This window comes from Glycine soja, chromosome 20 (assembly GCF_004193775.1).
Source record: "Glycine soja cultivar W05 chromosome 20, ASM419377v2, whole genome shotgun sequence".
In the NCBI taxonomy this organism is placed as follows: domain Eukaryota; kingdom Viridiplantae; phylum Streptophyta; class Magnoliopsida; order Fabales; family Fabaceae; genus Glycine; species Glycine soja.
Window position 1 is genome coordinate 576,899 of NC_041021.1, and position 20,980 is coordinate 597,878.

Sequence of the window (20,980 nt, forward strand, 5' to 3'; positions counted from 1 at the left end):
CTGTTGCTAAACATTCTTTAGTGAGAAAATGAGATGTCACCAAGAGAGTATATATATTTCGAATCCAACAAATTAAAGAAGTTACCGGAAACAAATTGGACTGAATGAGCAGAAAATCAGCCTTTTTAGTCACGATCGAGTTTTCATTGAAAACCTTTTGTATTTTTCACTCACGAAGCTTTACCGACAACTTCTTCAGTGAAAATTTTGGATCGTCACTGGTAAAGACACACAAAATAAAATGTTGAAAATAGGGAGAATAAGAATAAATCAATAAGAGACACGATTATTATACAAACAGATTCACAATTAATGTGGGTCAAGCCTTATATATATATCTAGTGGCTCACTTAGGAGAACTGATATTACGACCATGACAAATCTGTTGTGTAATGAAATACACAACAGTACATTTCTCTTTGCCCAAGACTATTACGATGATAAAATAACTTGCAAAAAAAAAAAAAAGATTTTGGGAGACAAAACTTGCGAGTATTATGAAACTTTGAAGGCAAAAATGCAATTAAGCCTATTTCGAGGCATTAATTTAAATCCAGAAAACCATTAAAGTTAATAATATTTTTAAAATACCAAAAATAATTTTATAATTTTTTTAATTTGCCCGTTTACGTACATATGCACCATAAAGTTTAACCAAAAAGATTTTTTTAGAAGCAAGAGATTCAATTAATGGAGATTTTGAAGCTGAGATTTTTCCTCGATCATTAATTGGTTTAAAAGGACATTCATAATACGATCAAATAAGCGTCACTTATTTATATCTGAGCATTTCTTTGTTGGAATCAAAGAGAGATTCAACAACTAAAAGAAAAATCAATTTTTTGTTGAAATCTTTTTCCTTTCTTCAAATGAAATAAACAAAGATAAAATCAGACCAATTCCTCGTGTCACCAAATTAAGTCTGATTCTTGACACATCATTTGTATGAGTATCTATTTAAGTATATGTAGATATATGAATCTTAGATGATTAAAGAATAGATGCATTTTTAAGTATATTTGCTTAATATATAATGAATTATATTTTTTTTTATTTGATTTTGTTTACTTTTTTTCTAGGCTACCAAAAAAAGTTTATATTTCAAAAATATTTGAATAGTTTAATTAGTTGGTTGAAAGACCTAAAGTCTAGTCTAATAATAAGGAAACAACAACTATTATTGATACTAAGTACAAGGGTATTCGACCTAAGAGATGCAATCTAAACCTCAAAGCTAGGTTCCACCTATAAACAACAAATATTTTTCATTTATTTTAATAAAAATATTTTTTGGTTATTTATAATTTTTTTAAAATAAATTTTGAGCTCTTATACTTTTTTATTTTTCATTTAAAGATTAAAATTTTATTATTTAGTTATTGGAAAACGAAAATATTAGGGACTAAGACTGATTTTAAACCCCCATAATTGCTTAATATGGTTTAATCACTTTAGCATAATATTTTCTGGCGATTTTTAATGACAAAAAATGAACTGTAGTATCATATCATCACTTAATTCGAATAAAAAAATATAATTAACCTTTTATTCTAATTACATTTTTTTTATATTATATATTTTACTATTAATCTTATATTGTATCTTAAAATACTTTTAACCAAACCTAAAATAAAAAGTAGCATTCGATTAAGTAGACATTATACTTTCATTGATTAATATGACAATATCATTGTCTATTTTTTTAATAGAATATCACTGCCTAGTTTTAAATATATAGCTTAGTGTATTTGTATTGTCATACTAATTCATTATTAGTATCTTGAAAAATGATGTTAAAATAATAATATAAATAATCAAATAGTATGGTGGCTTAAATAAAAAATAAAAATAATTCTTTTGAACGAATTTTAAAAAATATCATATGTAAAAAAAGAATAAAACATATACACTCTCCAAAGTTGTTGGTATAACATAATTAGATTCATACTACTTCACTGTTAAATTTTGACAAAACTATTTTAATTTAAAAAAAACTAGAATCAATTTTTTGGTGAAAAATGAAATTAAATTGTTTTGTATCACCATGATATTAACATAGAATACCTATAAGTTTTTTTTATGATTAATTTTTGTTAAAGAATATGAATTATCACTTATAATAAGATCATTTATCGCAATTAATTTTTTTCATCCAAAACACTTAAATGTAACCACCAATTGAAGCATGTGAATCAATTGGAGGAAAAATTGGATTTAAGTCCTATGTATGTAATTGCCTTAAATATTAAGAGGAAAAATTTTATCACTAATAATGATTGTATCTAATTCAAATAAGATTATTTTTAATGAAAAATATTTGTGGTTTATATAAGAGAACAGAAGAAGACAGGAATATGAGATTTTACTTAAGGAATCTTAATCAAATTTAATTATATTTATGAAAATTTCATATCTAAAATAAAAAACATTTAAGATTAATAACAATCATAATAATAATAATTCACAAATGGCCTGTGGGAAAGGAAACGAGGCAACAACACAAGTTGTGTGTTTGTTGGCAATAAGATACGAAACAAGAAGGAGAGATAAGGAGAAACTGTAAGGCCTACGGGTCGGTGGCCCCAAACCATCCTCTGCTAAGGGACACAGTAGACTGTGTGCTGTGCAAGAGCTGCATAATATAGGGACATAAATTACCCTCCATCCATCATTTTTGCTACTTCTTCACCACACTTTAAATTATTTTCCCTTCTTACAAAATAATGCACAGTTCACAAGAATATGAGGAAAATGTATTGTTAGAGGGGCAAGGAAACAGACAAAAGAGTGTGTGTGTGTGAGAGAGAGAGAGAGAATTTGAGATAATATGGGTATGCGTATGGGTGGACAAGTATGCTAAGTATTATTTATGTAGAAGACATCAAATGATTGAGGAATAAGGGGAAGAAAAGAAGGTAGCTAGTGAAGCAAAATTTTATGCATAACAAAACAATAGCTAGCTAGAGAGAAGAAAGAAAAAAAAAAAGATGAGCAGGTATTCAGAGTGATATTGTTTCCTTCCTCTCTTCCTCTCAGAATTGTTGCTGTCTCCTTTTGAAAAAATCCTTCTTGGTGTTTTCTGGGTTCAATCTGAAACCTTTCAAAGAGACAAGATAGCAGTGAAAATCAAACGTATATAGCTTCAGTCAGGTCCTAATTCTTTCTCCCTTTTCTTTCTTTTTATGCCTTTTGTTTCCCTTCTTTAATTTTATACATATGGTTAATTTCCAAGAGAGAAGAATTAGATTTTTTTTTTCTTCTTTTTATTTATATAAGAACTTCCAGATTTGCTTTCTCAACTTTGGAAATTACAACATGGCTTCTGCTTCCTCATCCACACCCTTCTTGGGAATCAGACAAGAAAATCAAAGTCACGTTACACAACAGCAACAACACCAATCCTCTACTACTGCTGCTTCCTCTACTACTACTACTAGTGCTACTCCAACCACAGTGCCTCAAAAGAAAAGGAGGAATCAACCCGGAACACCATGCAAGTAGCTCTATTATGCATTCTTCATTAAATTTGATTGCTTTAAAGCATTTGCATGTTCATGGAAAATGCCCCATCTGTAATTTCTTTCTAGATTTTTTGTCTCTCTAGAAACAACATGACAAGAAAACCCTAATTAAATCGTGAATATTACATAGGAATATGAATTTCTTTAACTCAATAGAGGTCAATTAATAATTAGAATGACAAGGCTTCTTAATTTCCTTTATACATTATTCCTTTTATTTAAATTTTTAACTACTTTTTAAAAAAAATCTTAATTTTCACTTTCAGCATCTAATTGAAGTAAAGAATTTTCTAATAATTTGTTTTTTGGAATTATTCAAAATAATTTATTTTTTCTTTCTTGGAATGGAAACATGTGTGTATGCAGATCCAGATGCTGAGGTGATAGCACTATCTCCAAAGACTCTAATGGCAACAAACAGGTTTATATGTGAAGTGTGCAATAAAGGGTTCCAAAGAGAGCAAAACCTACAGCTACACAGAAGAGGACACAACTTGCCTTGGAAGCTAAAGCAAAAGACCAACAAAGAGCCAAAGAGAAAGGTTTATCTGTGTCCCGAGCCCACATGTGTTCACCATGACCCTTCAAGGGCTCTTGGAGACCTCACTGGCATTAAGAAACACTACTCTCGCAAACATGGTGAGAAGAAGTGGAAGTGTGAAAAGTGCTCCAAGAAATATGCTGTTCAATCAGATTGGAAGGCACATTCTAAAACCTGTGGCACTAGAGAGTATAGATGTGACTGTGGCACCCTCTTCTCCAGGTATGTAACAACATTAATTTCGCAACTTAATTAATTATATGACAAATTACCTTTGGTAGTTCTTTTTTATATATATATATATATTGAATGTTTGGTGTAAATGAATTATATTATAAACCAACTTTTCAGCTAAAGGCACTCTATGCGCATTTTGATTGAGCAGGGAATAAGATACGGATATTCTAAGATATTACATACACACTTTCCACCTAACTAGTTTAAGAAAAGTGAGTTTCTTATGGATACTAAGACTAGTAGATTTGGGTAAGTTTTAAAGTGAAAAGAAAAAAAACAAAAAGAATGTTAGCATGGTAGTTTTTTTTCGTACTCTTTTTCTTATGGATACTAAGACTAGTAGATTTGTGTAAGTTTTAAAGTGAAAAGAAAGAAAACAAAGAATGTTAGCATGGTAGTGAGGAAAATATTTTTTTTTCGTACTCTTTTTCTAATATTCCATGAACTTTTTTTTATGTTTTCTTTTAGTTAATTACATGTCTCATTGTGAGCTTTCTAATGTAATTTTCTAAGTAAGTGTAAATAGAATGTAATTCAAAATGAGTATCATAGCTCCATACTCATGTAAAACTATTAAAAAAACACCTTTTTTCATAATAAGAAACAGGGTTATGAAAATAATCCAAATTCAAAGAAAAATTCTCTAACAAGCAAATATCCACAAATTCTGATGTTCTCACGTCCTTTTTTGTACATTTTTTCACTCTTATTATTTTTTTCATATTTTTTCTATTACATCATCATCATCTTTTGTTTATTTATATATATATATGTCACATTTTATAATTTTTTCTCTCTTTTTTTTATATCTTTCTCTGTGAGTGTAAAAAAAAGTCTTTTTCCAATGTTAAAATAGAGCAAGACCGTTCTACTTTTTTTCTTGTTAGTTTTATGAGTGGGTGTTAGTGGAAGTGGCAGAAGACTGCTGGCACGTGAGTACAGTGTTATCAAAAGTGTTTAAAAAATTTGAAATGTTATTTGAGAAGGAAAAAAACAAGGCAAAGCTGATCAACTTTGTGTCCTCGGGAACAATGCCTCCCTTATCATTATTCCCCATATTCACGTGTAGCTATAAGCAACAATGTTAAAAGGCGGGCACAGGTTTATAGACACAGTGATACTGGGTTTGTTCTCACATGACTTGGAGTTGCATTGTTTTGTTTCGTGTTGGATACACACACACACACACACACATATATATATATATATATATATATATATATATATATATATATATATATATATATATATATTTCTACGTGTACGTGGTTTCAAATAGGGTAGTACATTAATATTCTTTGCCATGGGGTACAATACAATGCATGCTAGCTTCTTCATGTGATTTATTATGCAACAAATTGATGAAATTCTCTCTGCAATATTAATGTGTCGCATATGATATCTATAGTTTCATGTTTTTTCTTCTTCTCTCTCACTGAGAATTTTCCGAGAATTTAGCTAACCTTTTTGCTGGTGGTACGATCGTTTTCACAAGAATTTTTCTCAGGGTAGAAAATGGACAACTCATGAGGCAGTTTGCATTTATTGAGGCTGGACCCATGCTGGCCTTATTATTATTATTATTGACTTTAATCAAATGTGTAAATAATATTCTTTCTCCTCAGTGATCAAAGAGAGGACTCAAAGTGGTAGTTCGATAAGGAGTTGTTGGTGTGTATCAGATTTTGGCATAATCCTCTGGGCCAGCCCCTCTCTTCCTGCCATAATTTTTTTTAATTAATTTCAAAATAGTAGATCGAATTTCAACAACTATAAAAATATTTTCCAAATTCAATATGCTTAATTTGTTTTTGTTTTTGTTTTTTTTTTTGGACCCTATAAATATGCATTTGATCAGCTATATATAATTCTGTGTTAAACTACCTTTTTCTCAAATTCCGGCATCACTGATCATCACCACACAATTAATGATCTCACTTTTTAATTTTATATTTCATTCTTGTTTTGGCTAGTGTGAAATTGTTTGTTAGTGGTTGTGGTTGCATTGTCACTAGCTAGGTTCTTGAGATTGATAACTAACTAGGAAACTTCTTCTAATTGTTTGCTCTTAATTCTTTTTTGTTTTAGAGCCCAATTATGTGAAATGCTCATGCATAGGGGACCACAATACATTTAGTGCAATAAGTCTTGGTAGACAGCGGTTGTATATATTTTTCTTCTCAACCCTTTAAGCAACATACTTGCACGAAGATTTGGTCATGATTCATGAATCATGATACAATTGTATAAATCTAGTTTGGCTTATTTCCCCTGTGCTAATTTGTATTGACTAGAATTCTGGAATCATATATGTATATATCATTTATATTCTTTAGTTCAACAATATCTTAATTTATTGCAGGCGTGACAGTTTCATAACTCATAGGGCATTTTGTGATGCTCTAGCACATGACAGTGCAAGACACCCTTCAAGCCTGAACCCTTTGGGAACTCATCATTTGTATGGCACAAACCACATGAGCCTAGGCCTTAGTGCTCAGCTTCAGAACCACCAAGCAGCTACTAACAGCATATTGAGCCTTGGAAGTGCACCAAAGTTTGAGCACTTAATCTCACCAAATCTGCACCACTCACCATCATCATTTGGAGTGCAATCACCACCACCACCACCCCAGTCATCATCATTCTTCATGACTGATCCAAACCAAGCATTTCAAGACCTCCAATCTCAGAACCAAGGACACTTATTCTCAAACAAGCAACTTCATGGTCTCATGCAACTCCCTGATCTTCAAGGAACCACCAATATCAATTCCACTACTTCTGCTTCATCAGTGTCTGGTTCAGCTAACAACACCAATCTCTTCAACCTAAGCTTCTTCCCTAACACCAACGCCAGTGGAAGCATAATCAATGATCAATTCAGCAACATGACTGGAGTTACTAATAATAACCAAGGAACAGCAACACTCTACAGTACTAATAGCCCTGTGAATAGTAACCAAGTTGGTTTGTCTTCACTCTTTGGAAACTCATCAGTGCAACAAGATAACATGTCCCCTCACATGTCAGCCACTGCTTTGCTTCAGAAAGCTGCACAAATGGGTTCAACCACAACCACCAATGAGTTAGGTATGAGATCAAGCATGGAGGATGATGAGCACAGCAACCATCTACGTGGGTTGATGAACTCTTTTGTCAATGGAAACAACCTTGGTCAGTTTCACAACGTGGTGGAGGAGCCTAAGAAGATGCCACAAAACAACAACCTTGGTTTGTGCTTTGGAGGGTCTGATAAGTTGACCTTGGACTTTTTGGGTGTTGGGGGAATGGTGAGGAACATGAACAATGGTGGAGGGTTTTCACAAAGAGAGCAACAACAACAACAACACTCCATGGGAATTACTATGAGCCCCTTGGATCCTAAATTGGAATCAGCGAAAGCAAACCAACACTATGGAACCTCAACACTCTAATAATAAGTTGTTGGATAATAATAAGAGGTAAAAACATACGTGATTCATGTCTATGCATGCTTTTGAAAGGGATTAGTTTCTTCTCGTATTAAGAAAAAAGTTGGGTAAATTTATTAGGCAGAAAAAAAATGTTTTTTATTTTATATATTTTCTAGTTCTAAACTTTTCTTTTTCTTTTTTTTTTTTCCTTGAAGAAAGTTCGATTGCCACTTGATAAGTTAGGGTTTCATTTCTAAAGTTATGCAATCCATGTATTTTTCTTGAAACATATATATATATATATATATATATATATCGGTCCCTTTCCCTATCCACTCACTTTAACCACTAAGGAAATTCCATTCTCTTTTGACAGTGATAGATATCTAATAAATTTACTGTTGCATTGAATTTTACGACCCTGAGGTAAATTTAAGCTACTAATACTAACAGTAAAATTAGCACGTGGTAAAGACCGGGGCTCTGTACAATACTCACAAAACGAGGAAGCTGGCTCTCACTTTCTGAGAATCTTCACATGTTGGCTATATTCCAAGGGAAGTGACAAAAGGCTATAGCTGATTTCATTTCAGTTTAATTATTATTCTCTCCTTACATGTGATAACTCAAAGGTGTTCAAACTTTAAAATAAATAAGTTATTTTTTGCTTGACTATTATACCTAATATACCGTATATATTTTAAGAATAACTCTATGTATATGATATATATCAATTAAGTTTTATAACTAAGACAACAACTACGTGACATGATTTTCAGATACTTAATTAATTAATTCTATTGACATTGCCTTGATTAACAACGGCTCTAGCATTTTCATATATATAAGCAAATATTCCTCATCAAGTTGACTAACTTTGAAATTGTTAAACTCTCTGTCTCTTTTTCAACTGGTTGAATGATAGCATGCACTGTAGCGTACTTCCTTAGTCGTAAGGGTTAGCTCTCACATAATTTATTCAAGTTCTGAATGATTTTTAGGAAGTTAATGAAGGTGCTGGCTGACCGTACTGTATCCAGCAGAAAAAAGTAGCCTGTAATGTTCGTTAGAGTAATTATAGGTAAACATTATGTGACACTTTTGTCGCATGTGTGATGCCATCTGATTCCACATATGGGAATCATTTAGTCCGTGACCTAGAAAAGCGAGTTATGTTACATCGCCTTTGACAATGTTGTTAAAGAAAAGGGTGCGACCATTCGAGGACATTAATTCATCAACATATTCACAAATTAATAAGTTCTTAGTTAACTTAAGGTGAAACTCTTTAGATTAAATCAATTTAAAATTCCTGAATTATTTAAATATTTTTAAATAGATTCTTCTAATTTTTTTTTAAAAAAGTATAATCGGTTAAAATTCATTAAGTATATATAGGAATTTAATTGAAAATTAAGAACTAAATCGATAGTTGAATTATTCAATTTCAATAGCTCTTCTACCTTATATATTTAATAAATTTCAACTAATTAAGTTCTTATATATATATATATATATATATATTGTCTTTCTTACTTTTTATTTCTTTTTCTTTTATACTATTGTGTCTCTCCTTTGTATCATTTTAATATACTTAAACAAAAAGTGAGAGGGAAATTAGAGGGGATTGGCAAAACCTAACTAGAATTAAAGCTCTTAATAATACCAAATGATAGGAATCCTGCTAAGGAATTAGCATGATTGTGATTAAATTGATGTTGCTTGGACAATTATCAAATAAAATGAGTGAAAACCTTCATCCCAAGTGTTAATATTGTCCATGGCCTCATCAAATTTTATATATTTTAAGATATTATTTAGTTATAACTTACTAATGCACTAATAACATATGGGAATGTGGGGGAATGTAGAATTAGAGCGGAGAGTACGGTGAAACAAGACAGGCGAGAAGTGGTGTTTGGAAAAGAGAGAAAAAAGAAGGTTAATTAAATAATTTTTTATTTTAAAAAAAGTAGTGTAATTATGAAATGGGGAGGTTGTAAATAACAAAAGACTTACATCTTTGTCATAAAATCCAAGGTAGCTGTCTATATAAAATGGGCCAGGAAGCTCTACGGCCCAGATGACTATTAGCATACCCAATACTCTTTTGCTACATTCACTCGGTTGTTTATCTGTATTCTTTTCCAAACACACGTATCTGGACATGCACCTGCTCCATGTAATGCGGCTACAGTTCCAAAAGTTCCTCCTTTTCATTGTTGCATTTCCCAAACCTTTCCTCTCAAGCATGTTGCAAAATGGACTATCAATCAATAATATCAATGTTTGCACAACCTTTAGTTAACGGTGAAATATTTATATAAATTGGATTGAGGTATGTTAAAGTTGACATTACTTTTCTTACATGTAATTTTTAAAAGTCGTATTATTTTAGTGAATAAATGTGGTAGAACATGAAAGCATCTTCTAATAAATGGAATGTTTGGACTGTCATTAGAGCCTCACCAAGAAAATTACTGTACTGGTTTGTGTAAGGAAATCTCTTTGAGAAAAGTTTTCTATCGTGTTGCATTGCAACTTTGGTTTTTTCTTTACATCTTCGCCTACCATATCTATACACACACACGAGTTTATACGTTCCAATTAACCAATGCATATTTGATTCAAACTCTCTTCTATCACATTCCCCTTCCTCTTAAACACCTGTCACAATTCTTGTCTAAACTGACCCTGGAAGTTTGTAAAATACAAAGAGCTAAGAAACTGTTCCAATTGAGACTTAATTATTTTATGACTTTGATCAGTATTTTCTTCCTTCTTCGATGGCCTTAATTATATTTGCATTGTCCACTAGCTAGTTCTCTATATATCCTCACTCAACCCATCATTTGCTCTCTCCATCTTCTTGGTCTCACCACAGTCCATACATGCTCTCTCTATCTCTCCTCTTTAATTATCTCTTTCTGAGTGTAATTGGGTTTTTAGTGTCCATGCATGAATCATTTTTAAATCTGTAAATATATAGAAATGGTTTGTGATATATAACCTAAAATCATTCATATATATATATATTCCCTAGTAGCTTATAAATTTCTAGAATTGTTGGCTATTGGAGCTCCATTCTTACTGTCCCTATTTTTCCAATAAAAAGCTAAATCTCAGCATATATAAGTCGAGAAGCAATCTAAATTTGATAAAAGGAATTGAACCTTTGCATAAGAAGTGCAAAACGCCAGCACAGAAAGTTAGATCCATAACCTCCAATACCGCAAATAAAAAGTCCTCTCCAAACCTCGCGAAATGCTTATTTGAAAAGTACGTAGCATCAAATAGCAGTGATCATAAACCAACGTTACACAAGACAAAAGAAAGAATAGGACTCAAGTATAAAATTTAAATGAATATATAAGATTGACTTAGTGATTTAGGAAGAGTGAAGGAAAAAAAGAAAAATCATAAATTTAAATCCTTTGAGCTGACATTTATAAAAAAGTTTACGTATGCATGTTACTCGATCAACAACTAAATTAGAATCCCTTGTTTCATAAGTTAGATAAGTATATGTATTATTCGGGGTTTTTAATACAAAATAACTCTTTTATTAGAGATATATTATTTATAAAATATTATATATATATATATATATATATATATATATATATATATACCTATTATTAATTTTTATATTGTACTTTTTATTTAAATAGGATTATATAACTTTTAAATTTTATATTTTTCTTATTATTTATTTGACATGTTTGAATTTTCATATATATATATATATATATATATATGAAAAAGATTTATTTAATCCAAGAATAAATATTTAAGTTTACTCTCAATCCTCATTCTTGATTACTATAAAATAAAAGAGGATTTTTTCTTCTCCTTTCCCTCCTCTGTTGTTTCATTTTCCTCGCCAATGTTGTATATGTGCCTTTTACAATTTTGAATTCCAATTTTTTAAGCTACTACGTTCCTAGATAAAATTCTCAAAACACAAATATGAGGTTTTCAAAATAAGAAGCCGACCAATGACCATTAAGCAATGTTGAATGCCAATTTTCTTTTTCATTGGAATAGAAATTTCTTTGTCCCATTATTCCATAAATATGCTCGACACAAATATGCTTCATACCTCTTTACTAATGATTTCCTAAGGTTCCTATTTGGATTGGTAATGGTACGGCTAGGAATGGTTCCTTTCTAAGTGAAACGAAGTTGCGGTTTATGAATAAAGAAGACGTTATTTATTAACTATAAATTATAAAAAAAATTAATAGATAAAAAAAATATGAGATTGTTTTTATAATCGGTTATCTATTGAAGTTATGTGTCCTCTCAAAAAAAAAAATAGTGAAGTTGTGCCAAAAGACTGTTTTATCTTTTTTTTTGTTTGTCTAACTAAAAGAGTGGATGATGCTAATTAATATTTATATATATGGCGCTACGAAGCGTTATGGCTGGTATTCCTGACCATTTACATATCAAATTAAAGCATTGTCTAGTAACAAAATCTACTAAGTAAAACATGAAAAATATGAAACAAGTCTTGTTTGAAATCCTAACACCAATTGCTTACGGTTCAACAGTATGATCATCAAAGGAAGTCAATTTTCATTTTGTTTGAAAATGTTGAGACTAGCTAGGTCTATACAGAAACTCCAATATGCTTCCATGTTGCTCCCGAAAACCGAAATAGATGATCTAATTAGTCAATGGAACAAGTTGATACCCCTGCAAAAATTAAACCAAAGTCGAATATTGTAATTGTTATAGCATATAATAGGCTACGTACTGTCTGATAACAACACACTAAGTTTCAAAAAAGTAAAACTATGCAGATGATGATGAATAGATATTGTTGGCATTACATAACCTAATTTTTAGTCTCCTTGGCTTCAGAAAAGAAAGAAAGAAAACAAAGAAAGCTTCTTAAAGCTTTGTTTCTTACCCAAGTCATCCCCACTCTTAAAAACAGTACATTGAAGCAAACTGTTTACAGTGCATTCAACTTGTAATATTAAGATGAAGTTTTTTTTAGGGGAGTATTAAGATAAAGTTTAAAAACATAGAAATTACTATTACTAGGTCGAGGCTATTTTTTTTAACACAAGGGTGTAAAAGAGTGGAAGTAAGAGAAAGAAAAAAAATGTGATAATTAAAAGAGAGAGAAAAAAAAGAGCTGAGAGATACAAATGGAGTTTAAAAGAAACTATGGTGTGCGAAAGAAAAAAAGTAAAATATTTAATACAAATAGTGAACAACTTAAAAATAAAATAGACTATTAAGATAATTTAGTCAATAAATCTTAAAGACCTGTAGAGATCTATCTAAGATATCCAAATATGGAATCATATAAAAAAAAAAGACATGAGATACAATCAAAATATATTGACTGACACTAAAGGTCTCTGTCCAATTCCATCTCTTAGAGGGAGGGAGGGTACGATTGTTTTTTTCTTTCAAAGAGTTAAATAATGAAAATAAATAACTGGGTGTCTGCATGGTCAAATTTGATCGGACCATGTGATAACAAGTAATACAAATTCTTACGATACTCATTCTACTCCATCGTCACTTTCTTTGTCCTCCCATGGGACCCCATTATATTCTATATATACAAAAATAATAATAAAACATAATAAACTTATCATCACTACGCTTCAAATTATACTATATATAATTTTAATTCAAAACTACTATTTATGGTAAAACTATGGATGCAATAAATTATTTACGCACAAATCTTTTGTTAAGGTCGTTGATACATTCATGACTCCTCTGGTTAAATTATTCTTATACTGTAAAAAAGACTGATTGGACAAATCTTATGGATAGAATAAAATTGTAGTTCACTTTTATATATATATATATATATATATATATATATATATATATATATATATATATATATATATATATATATATATTGATAAAAATACATTTAACCCCTTAAATTATGTAAACAAGAATTGCTTTATAACTCTGAAACTTCAAATATTCACAAGTTGTTAAGGTATTTTTTTACCTAGAATTTTATAAAATTTAATGAGTAAGACAAAAATTAACACTATCTTTCAAGTTTTAGAAAATTAATAATTATATTTCAGTTCTAAATATTATTGTAGTTTATATACAATATTCACTACTTGATAGTATTTATTTATATAATGAAAAGTAATGTATCATTTTAAACAACAAAAATTTATATAAAATGAACTAAATAAAATAACACGTGGAATTTAATAAATAATATTTTATAAAAAAAATAAAAGTTTTCAAAATATTTTAATATATTAATTGTTATATTTTGTTTTTTCTTTATTTGTGGCGTTGTTGTTAAGCTAACTGTGACTTAAAAGAGAGAAAATGACACATAAGAAAGAGACCGAATAATAATAGCATCAAAGTTGATATGTTTGGCCATGCCCCTCCAATTAGGTTGAAGGACACTCGTGACTCTGCCAACCCATATACTAAAATATCCAAAAATTAATGAAACCAAATGAAAAGGAGAAGACACTAGAAGAAACAAAGTTCTGCACCACATCGTTGTCCACTCCACTCCATGCAAGACTGTCAGGATCAGAACACACAACACCCCTTTCATTCAAGAAAAAAATTGAAAAGCTGAACAAGGATCATTATGTCTTTTGAAACAAAATAATAATAATCTTTCACAGTTTCACGATAGAGTGTTGTTTATCACTCCGAGAGAGAAGAAAAACTATATATATATATATATATATATGTGTGTGTGTGTGTGTGTAAAGTAAAGATTTAAATCCTCTCTGGCCAACTTAACCATATACGTATTGGAATGAAAAGAAGATAGAGAGAGGGATAAAAGAAGAGTAGAGTGATAAAAATGTAATGAAGAATAAATAAAAAATAAGACAGAAGAAAAAATGAAAATATGTTGAATATTTTCCAAAAAAACAAAACACTTATGAAAAGGAATCTACTTATTTCATGTATTTTTCACGTGTTAAATATATACCTTAACTGCAGTAAAAATCTTGTGTAATTCTAAAGTCGGCAGATGTAAAAAATAAAAAATGTTTTGTAAATTATAACTACCAAATTAGAATAATAGAACCATTTTTTATTTTTAATAATTTGAAGTTATATTTTTAATATATGCATATTTAAAAGAAAGATAGAAAATAATAATTATGTACAACATTTCATGCATAATCATGATTTAATAATGTAGACAACAATAATAATGTTTTGACGTACCTTTTTGTACTTCACTGAAAGTTCCCACCACTTCCAAAAGATTGACCTGACGGCGCAGCGTTATTGTTTGTCTCTGCTTCCAAAGAACTCATCAAGTTAAACCCTTCTCGCTGTTGTTGTTGTGCAACTCCTAGAAAGTCCCTTGTGAGCCTATCAGAGCCTCCAACACCACCGAGTTTTTGTTCTTTGTTCATGCCACCATGATGATCATATGCTTCAAACCCTGAAATGTTCATCATTTCCTGAACACTGTTGTTGAAGATGGTTGCATAGTTTGCAGCAGCACCACCACCACCGAGTTGCCTCTGATGATCAGATTTTGATGCTAAGCTTCTAAGAAGAGAGGAGGCACTAGTGTTGTTGGTGGTGGTGGTGTTGTTGATGTTGATGCTGTTGCTTGAACTTGCAGAGCCAATTTGAGAAGCTTTTTGAAGCAGTGCAGTTGCGGACATGTGAGAAAGGTGGTTGTTTTGAAGGGAATTGGTGCTGAAGAGAGAAGGGACAGTGGTGGAGCTAGTTTGGTGATCAGTACTGCCAATATTCATGGTGCCTTCTGAGAAGAAATTGGACCCTTCAGCAGTGTTGAATTGTTGTTCCTCAGAATAGTTGTTGCTGTTGATGGCACGGTTGGAAAGAAAAGGAAGGTTGAAGAGGTTGGAGGCAGAAGGGTTATTGTTGTTTAGGTCAGATAATTGTATCAGTCCTTGGAATGGCTTGTTTGAGTCATGGTAGGTTTGGTTTGATTCTTGCAAGAAGAATGGAGGGGTTTGCATGGAATGTCTAAAGGGTGATGATGAGGCAATGTTGGGTGGGAGAATGTGGTCAAATTGACCAGCCCTTGGCGCACCACTAAAACGCATTAGTTCACTAGGTTGAGGGTTTTGGTCATGGATGGAAGGGATTTGAGATAAGCCTAAGGACATGTTGTTGCTGTTTCCATACAGTTGGTTGCCAATGGCACTGCTCAGGTTTGGTGCCTCTCTTGCACTTTCTTGTGCCAAAGCATCACAGAAGGCTCTGTGTGTGATGAAACTGTCTCTTCTGCATTATCAAAAGAAAATAAATTATGATATATATATATATATATATATATATAACATGATTTTAAGGTAATAAAAAATAGAGATCAAATCGTAAAAAAAAAAGAGTTGCTATGATATTCAACTAATCTATAACTTTTGGTACTATTATTTTTTGAGCTAATAGTTAAATGAGTTTAGGCACAATGAAACTCCTAAATTTCCAAGGTACTATAATTTTTTTTCTAAAAATATAATAGAATAGAATGTTCTGAAAGTAAAAATGGTGTGGGTGAAAGAAGGGTTTGGTTGAGCAGCTTACGTATACTGTAATTTGTAACTTACCAGATTCTTTTAAGATAGTAAAATAAACTTTAATTTATGTTTATAGTGTAAATTATTTTCACATAAATACTTAATATGAATTCACTATATTGACATACCATAGTAATTGAGCCTAAAACCATTTTTTTTCTTTTACCAACTTATAAATATTACAATTTACAAATAAAGGGTTGCTAGTAACTGAAAAAGGTTTAATTAACTTATTATCTGTGGTTTCCCGACGTAGTTCATATATAGAAAACATCGTAAATTACATTGAAAAAATTACATATTTATTTAATAAAACATTTAAAAAATGAATAATCCTGCCACAATGCATAAACATTTAAAAAACATACATATTTATTGAATAAAAAATTTAAAAACATATTTATTTAATAAAGCATTTAATTGACCAAAGAAACGCAGAAACTGACGACGTTATGTATTCAAAAATATTATTTAATTCATTGTCGGTGTATTCAGACAAGTTCTTATAGTTGAGTTTGAATAACGTTTGAATGGCACTCATTTTTTTTTTTGTACTTATCTCTACTATCTCATTTATGGTAAAATAGAGAGAAAAGAGGGAAATTTAGTTAAATGTGAGTTTATATCCGATCCCTTTCCCTTTTATTGGTATAAAAAATTAAAGTATAAAATATCATATAGGTGTAACAGTTTTGTTCAAATGCTATGAATTAGTTGAACTCTAGGCAATTTTCAGAAGGTTTGGACTATATTTAGTCTTAAGAAATAAATTAATAAGTCACATGAAATCAAATTAACCGCTCACAAATCACTCCAACATAAAAAAAATGGCTATCAAAACAGTTACTGCTATCAAAGATCCCTGAAATTTATAGGAGGACTTTGGCATTCCCTACTCCCTAGTAAAAGACAACAAAATCACTTAAAAAGGAAAATCTTAACACAAAGGACAATAATAATCCATAATGAGCCCAAGGACAAATATTTGCGTGTACTTATGAAACGAGTAGCTAATTAAAGAAAAGAACAATGTGAACGATACTTCAAGTGATTAAGAAAATGTGTAAAGATTACGAAAAAGACAACTTAGATATAAACGATGTAGGTGAAATAACTTAACCAAAACTTGACTAAAACATTTCAAAATTAACTAAATGCCCCATTTCAAGAAATTGATATTCAATAAATGAAACTGGAGAATGTGTATAAAGTTTGTCAAAGTTAAGTTATCAATATTCAATCAAGATCCCAATTGAAGGCTTTTGTTCAAACGGATTCAATTTTTTCTTTATGTGTCATGGAATATATATATATATATAATTTCTTTCGGTTCATTTTGTTTAGTTTGTATAAATCCAAATCTACCAAAACTGTGAAATATCTGTTTTGTACTCATTTTGACTGCAGTTCTGAACCAAGCATGACCACTAGCTCCACCAAGTTTAACATCAAATAATGTCAAAGAGAAGAGAAAGAGAAAATTAAAATAGTGCAAGCATGAAATGAGGGAGGTTGTTAGGGCCTGACGTTATCGTGAAAAGGAGCACCTGCGAGAGAACACAACACTGAACACATCTAGCCAATTCACAAGAGAACAATCCTCCCCCCCTAACAATAACCAAACTGCACTAGGGCCCCTTTCTTTCGATCTACTCAGCAAAACAGCACGTGAATAGGAAAATTAAAGGAAAACATTTCCTATCCCCACACTCATTCATGCATGTATGTAAGTAAAGAGAGAGAATATATTTTCCTAAACACAAATAGATATGTGTAAGAATAAAATTTGAAGGTTTCAATCAAAAACTCCCTAAATATGCCAAAAACAGCTGTAATTTTTAGATAAAATGAGAACTTTGGAGTTTTTTAATTTCAATTTTTTCTCTCTTTTTGGTTGTTAGAGAGAGAGAGAGGATGTGCCCTAAGAGAAATTATTATATATAATTTTTATGTGGCATATAAATAATTCTTTTTTTTATAAATTAATGATATGTTATGTGGAAATTGATCCAACCACATAATAATTTATTGTGCCGTAAACTGTTCTTCCTTGTGCTTTTTTCTGATTCTCAGAGATTATTCACGTGGGGGGATGTTTCCTTTCACTTCACCTGGCCACCATGCCAAATATATATACGAGAAAGATGACAAAGGAAACCATGCGAGAGAGGGAAAGAGAGGACAGAATCTGAATCAATTGGAAGGAAGCCAAACTCAATAGAAAAAGAAAGCATCAAAGCCATTTCCTCACTATAGTCACTTGAAGAATCTAATAATACTAAGCCTTAACCCCAGACCAAAAACAAACCTAAATCAAACCAAACTCTAGTACTTCTTCCTTCCAATGTGATCATGACACCAATTCTCTGTTACATGATAGCAACTAGAATTGCATCATTAAAAATAATGCTATAAGTAAAAAAATATCTTGTTTTTTTATGTCAATTGTCATATAATTAATTAAGTTGCGAAATTAATGTTGTTACATACCTGGAGAAGAGGGTGCCACAGTCACATCTATACTCTCTAGTGCCACAGGTTTTGGAGTGTGCCTTCCAATCTGATTGAACAGCATATTTCTTGGAGCACTTGTCACACTTCCACTTCTTCTCACCATGTTTGCGAGAGTAGTGTTTCTTAATGCCAGTGAGGTCTCCAAGAGCCCTTGAAGGGTCATGGTGAACACATGTGGGCTCGGGACACAGATAAACCTTTCTCTTTGGCTCTTTGTTGGTCTTTTGCTTTAGCTTCCAAGGCAAGTTGTGTCCTCTTCTGTGTAGCTGTAGGTTTTGCTCTCTTTGGAACCCTTTATTGCACACTTCACATATAAACCTGTTTGTTGCCATTAGAGTCTTGGGAGATAGTGCTATCACCTCAGCATCTGGATCTGCATACACACATGTTTCCATTCCAAGCAAGAGAAAAAATAATTATTTAAAATAATGCCAAACAACAAATTATTAGAAAATTCACATGATTAAAAAAATTATTAAAGAAAGCAATTAATTTTTTTGAAAGCTTGAAGACAAAGCCAAAGGTTTCCAAGACATACCCTTTTAATTAATTTCTATGTTCCATTTCACATTTATGTTTCAAAGTCAGGATTAGGAATTAGGGTTCCCCCACCCCAGATAGGGAATTACATCATTGGAAAAAAATTATAAGAATAATGGGTGGCCGAATAAAATGTTTGTAGACATGAAACCAAAAAAAGAGAGAAAATCAATTCATTTAATTGATGAGAAATGAATCAAAGATTAGAATTCTTTCTACAAAAAGTTTAAGATACTTGCATGGTGTTCCTGGTTGGTTTCTTCTTTTCTTCTGGGGTGGTGGTGCAGCTGGAGTGGTTGATGATGATGGTGTTGAGGAATGCTGCTGCTTCATCTGATTCTGATCCTCTTCTCTGATTGCAAAGAGCGATGCTGCAGAAAAAGGTGCTGCCATATCTTATAAAAAAAAACCTCTATGTATAATTAACCTTCTTCTCAAAGTGTTTCTTTTCCTTCTTGTATTTGAAACCTTACACCTAAATCAGAATTCTGAAAAACCCACGTGCAGTTTGAGTCCTTCTCAATTCTTATCCCCAATCTCAAAACTCAAAGGCAAGGGAATTTGGATTCTCTTGAACCTAACAGAGAAGTAGAGAAGAGAAACTAATAAAGGGAAATTTTTTTCTTGAAAATTTTTTTGAAGCAGAGAAGAGAGATATAGGAGATGAAGAGAGAGGAAGAAAAAAGGAAAATTAAATCAACCCCCATCATGGCCACTTGATATGAATTTTTCTCCCAAGTTGTCTTTGTTTTAAATGAGAAATTTCGAGGTAGAGGTTTTGTGAGTATCTTCCACTGATTTGGTGTCATGCAGATACACCAACACATATGCACACACAATTTTACTGAATTGTTTCTTTTTCTTTTCTTCAAACTTTTTTCCAGATTTTGCTCAATGCTTTTTCAGCAATAAATGAAAATTTACAATATATTGAAAATTGATGTATGTGAGAGAGAGAGAGGCCTACGGCACTGTGGACCCAATCCTTAGTCACATAACGACATGAGATGTGTGTAAGCAGCATGAAATGAAACAGCTATACCTCTCTCTCTCTCTCTTTCTCTTTCTTGTTTCGCATATTCTGACTCACTCTCAGACAAACTTTCACTAATCACTCAGCCCCACTATGGACCCTACGAAAATTCATAAGCAAAAACAAATAAAAAGGTGATGAACTGAAACCGCGTGTGTGTATACACAAAGATTGATCCATAAAACCGTATGTGCAAAACACAAGTTACCATGTTGGATTTAGGGATAAAAAAAAGTTTAATTTCTTCAAAGTAAACTTTAAATTTGAATTTTATAAATAAAAATAAGTATTAAGAGGACTATATCTTTATTAATTAATGAATTCATCTACATCAACTCAGAATAATTGAAGTTCAATATGTACCTTTCCAATACAGAAAAGTCTCTGACAATGATAATAATAGAAATTAAATATATAAGTATTCTTACTATTTATAAGTCATTTTGTACTCTCACTAACTTAAATTAAGTCAAATCAATTTATTTAAGGAGATAAAACTCTCCTCACACCTATATTTTTATATACAATGCACCTAAACAGTGTCTCCAGTAAAGTTCTAACTTTATTTAAAAGAGATACTATTTAAAATATGTTTGTGTACGCGTTATATTCAATTGATATACGTTTCAAAGCAC

The 20,980-nt window shown here is 31.2% G+C and overlaps 2 protein-coding genes across 3 annotated transcripts; one reads left to right on the top strand and one right to left on the bottom strand.

Annotated features, from left to right (window-relative positions):
- The first annotated feature begins 2,594 nt into the window (after positions 1-2,594).
- Positions 2,595-8,046, top strand: LOC114403540 (protein indeterminate-domain 5, chloroplastic-like). Of its 2 annotated transcripts, none has more exons than XM_028366560.1 (4): positions 2,595-3,150; positions 3,277-3,493; positions 3,888-4,284; positions 6,662-8,046. In XM_028366560.1, exons 2-4 carry the CDS (start codon positions 3,316-3,318, stop codon positions 7,734-7,736), a joined length of 1,650 nt encoding a protein of 549 aa, XP_028222361.1. In that variant the 5' UTR covers positions 2,595-3,150; positions 3,277-3,315; the 3' UTR covers positions 7,737-8,046. The 2 variants fall into 2 exon arrangements, with proteins under 2 accessions (XP_028222361.1, XP_028222360.1); XM_028366559.1 differs by having other exon boundaries at positions 3,286-3,493.
- A 4,050-nt stretch (positions 8,047-12,096) lies between these two features.
- On the bottom strand, positions 12,097-20,210 carry LOC114402967 (protein indeterminate-domain 5, chloroplastic-like). Its single transcript, XM_028365680.1, has 4 exons — positions 19,552-20,210; positions 18,749-19,145; positions 14,925-15,965; positions 12,097-12,416 (listed from the first exon to the last, which is right to left on the bottom strand). The coding sequence occupies exons 1-3, from the start codon at positions 19,703-19,705 to the stop codon at positions 14,936-14,938; spliced, it is 1,581 nt and encodes a 526-aa protein (XP_028221481.1). The 5' UTR covers positions 19,706-20,210; the 3' UTR covers positions 12,097-12,416; positions 14,925-14,935.
- Between the last annotated feature and the right edge of the window lie 770 nt (positions 20,211-20,980).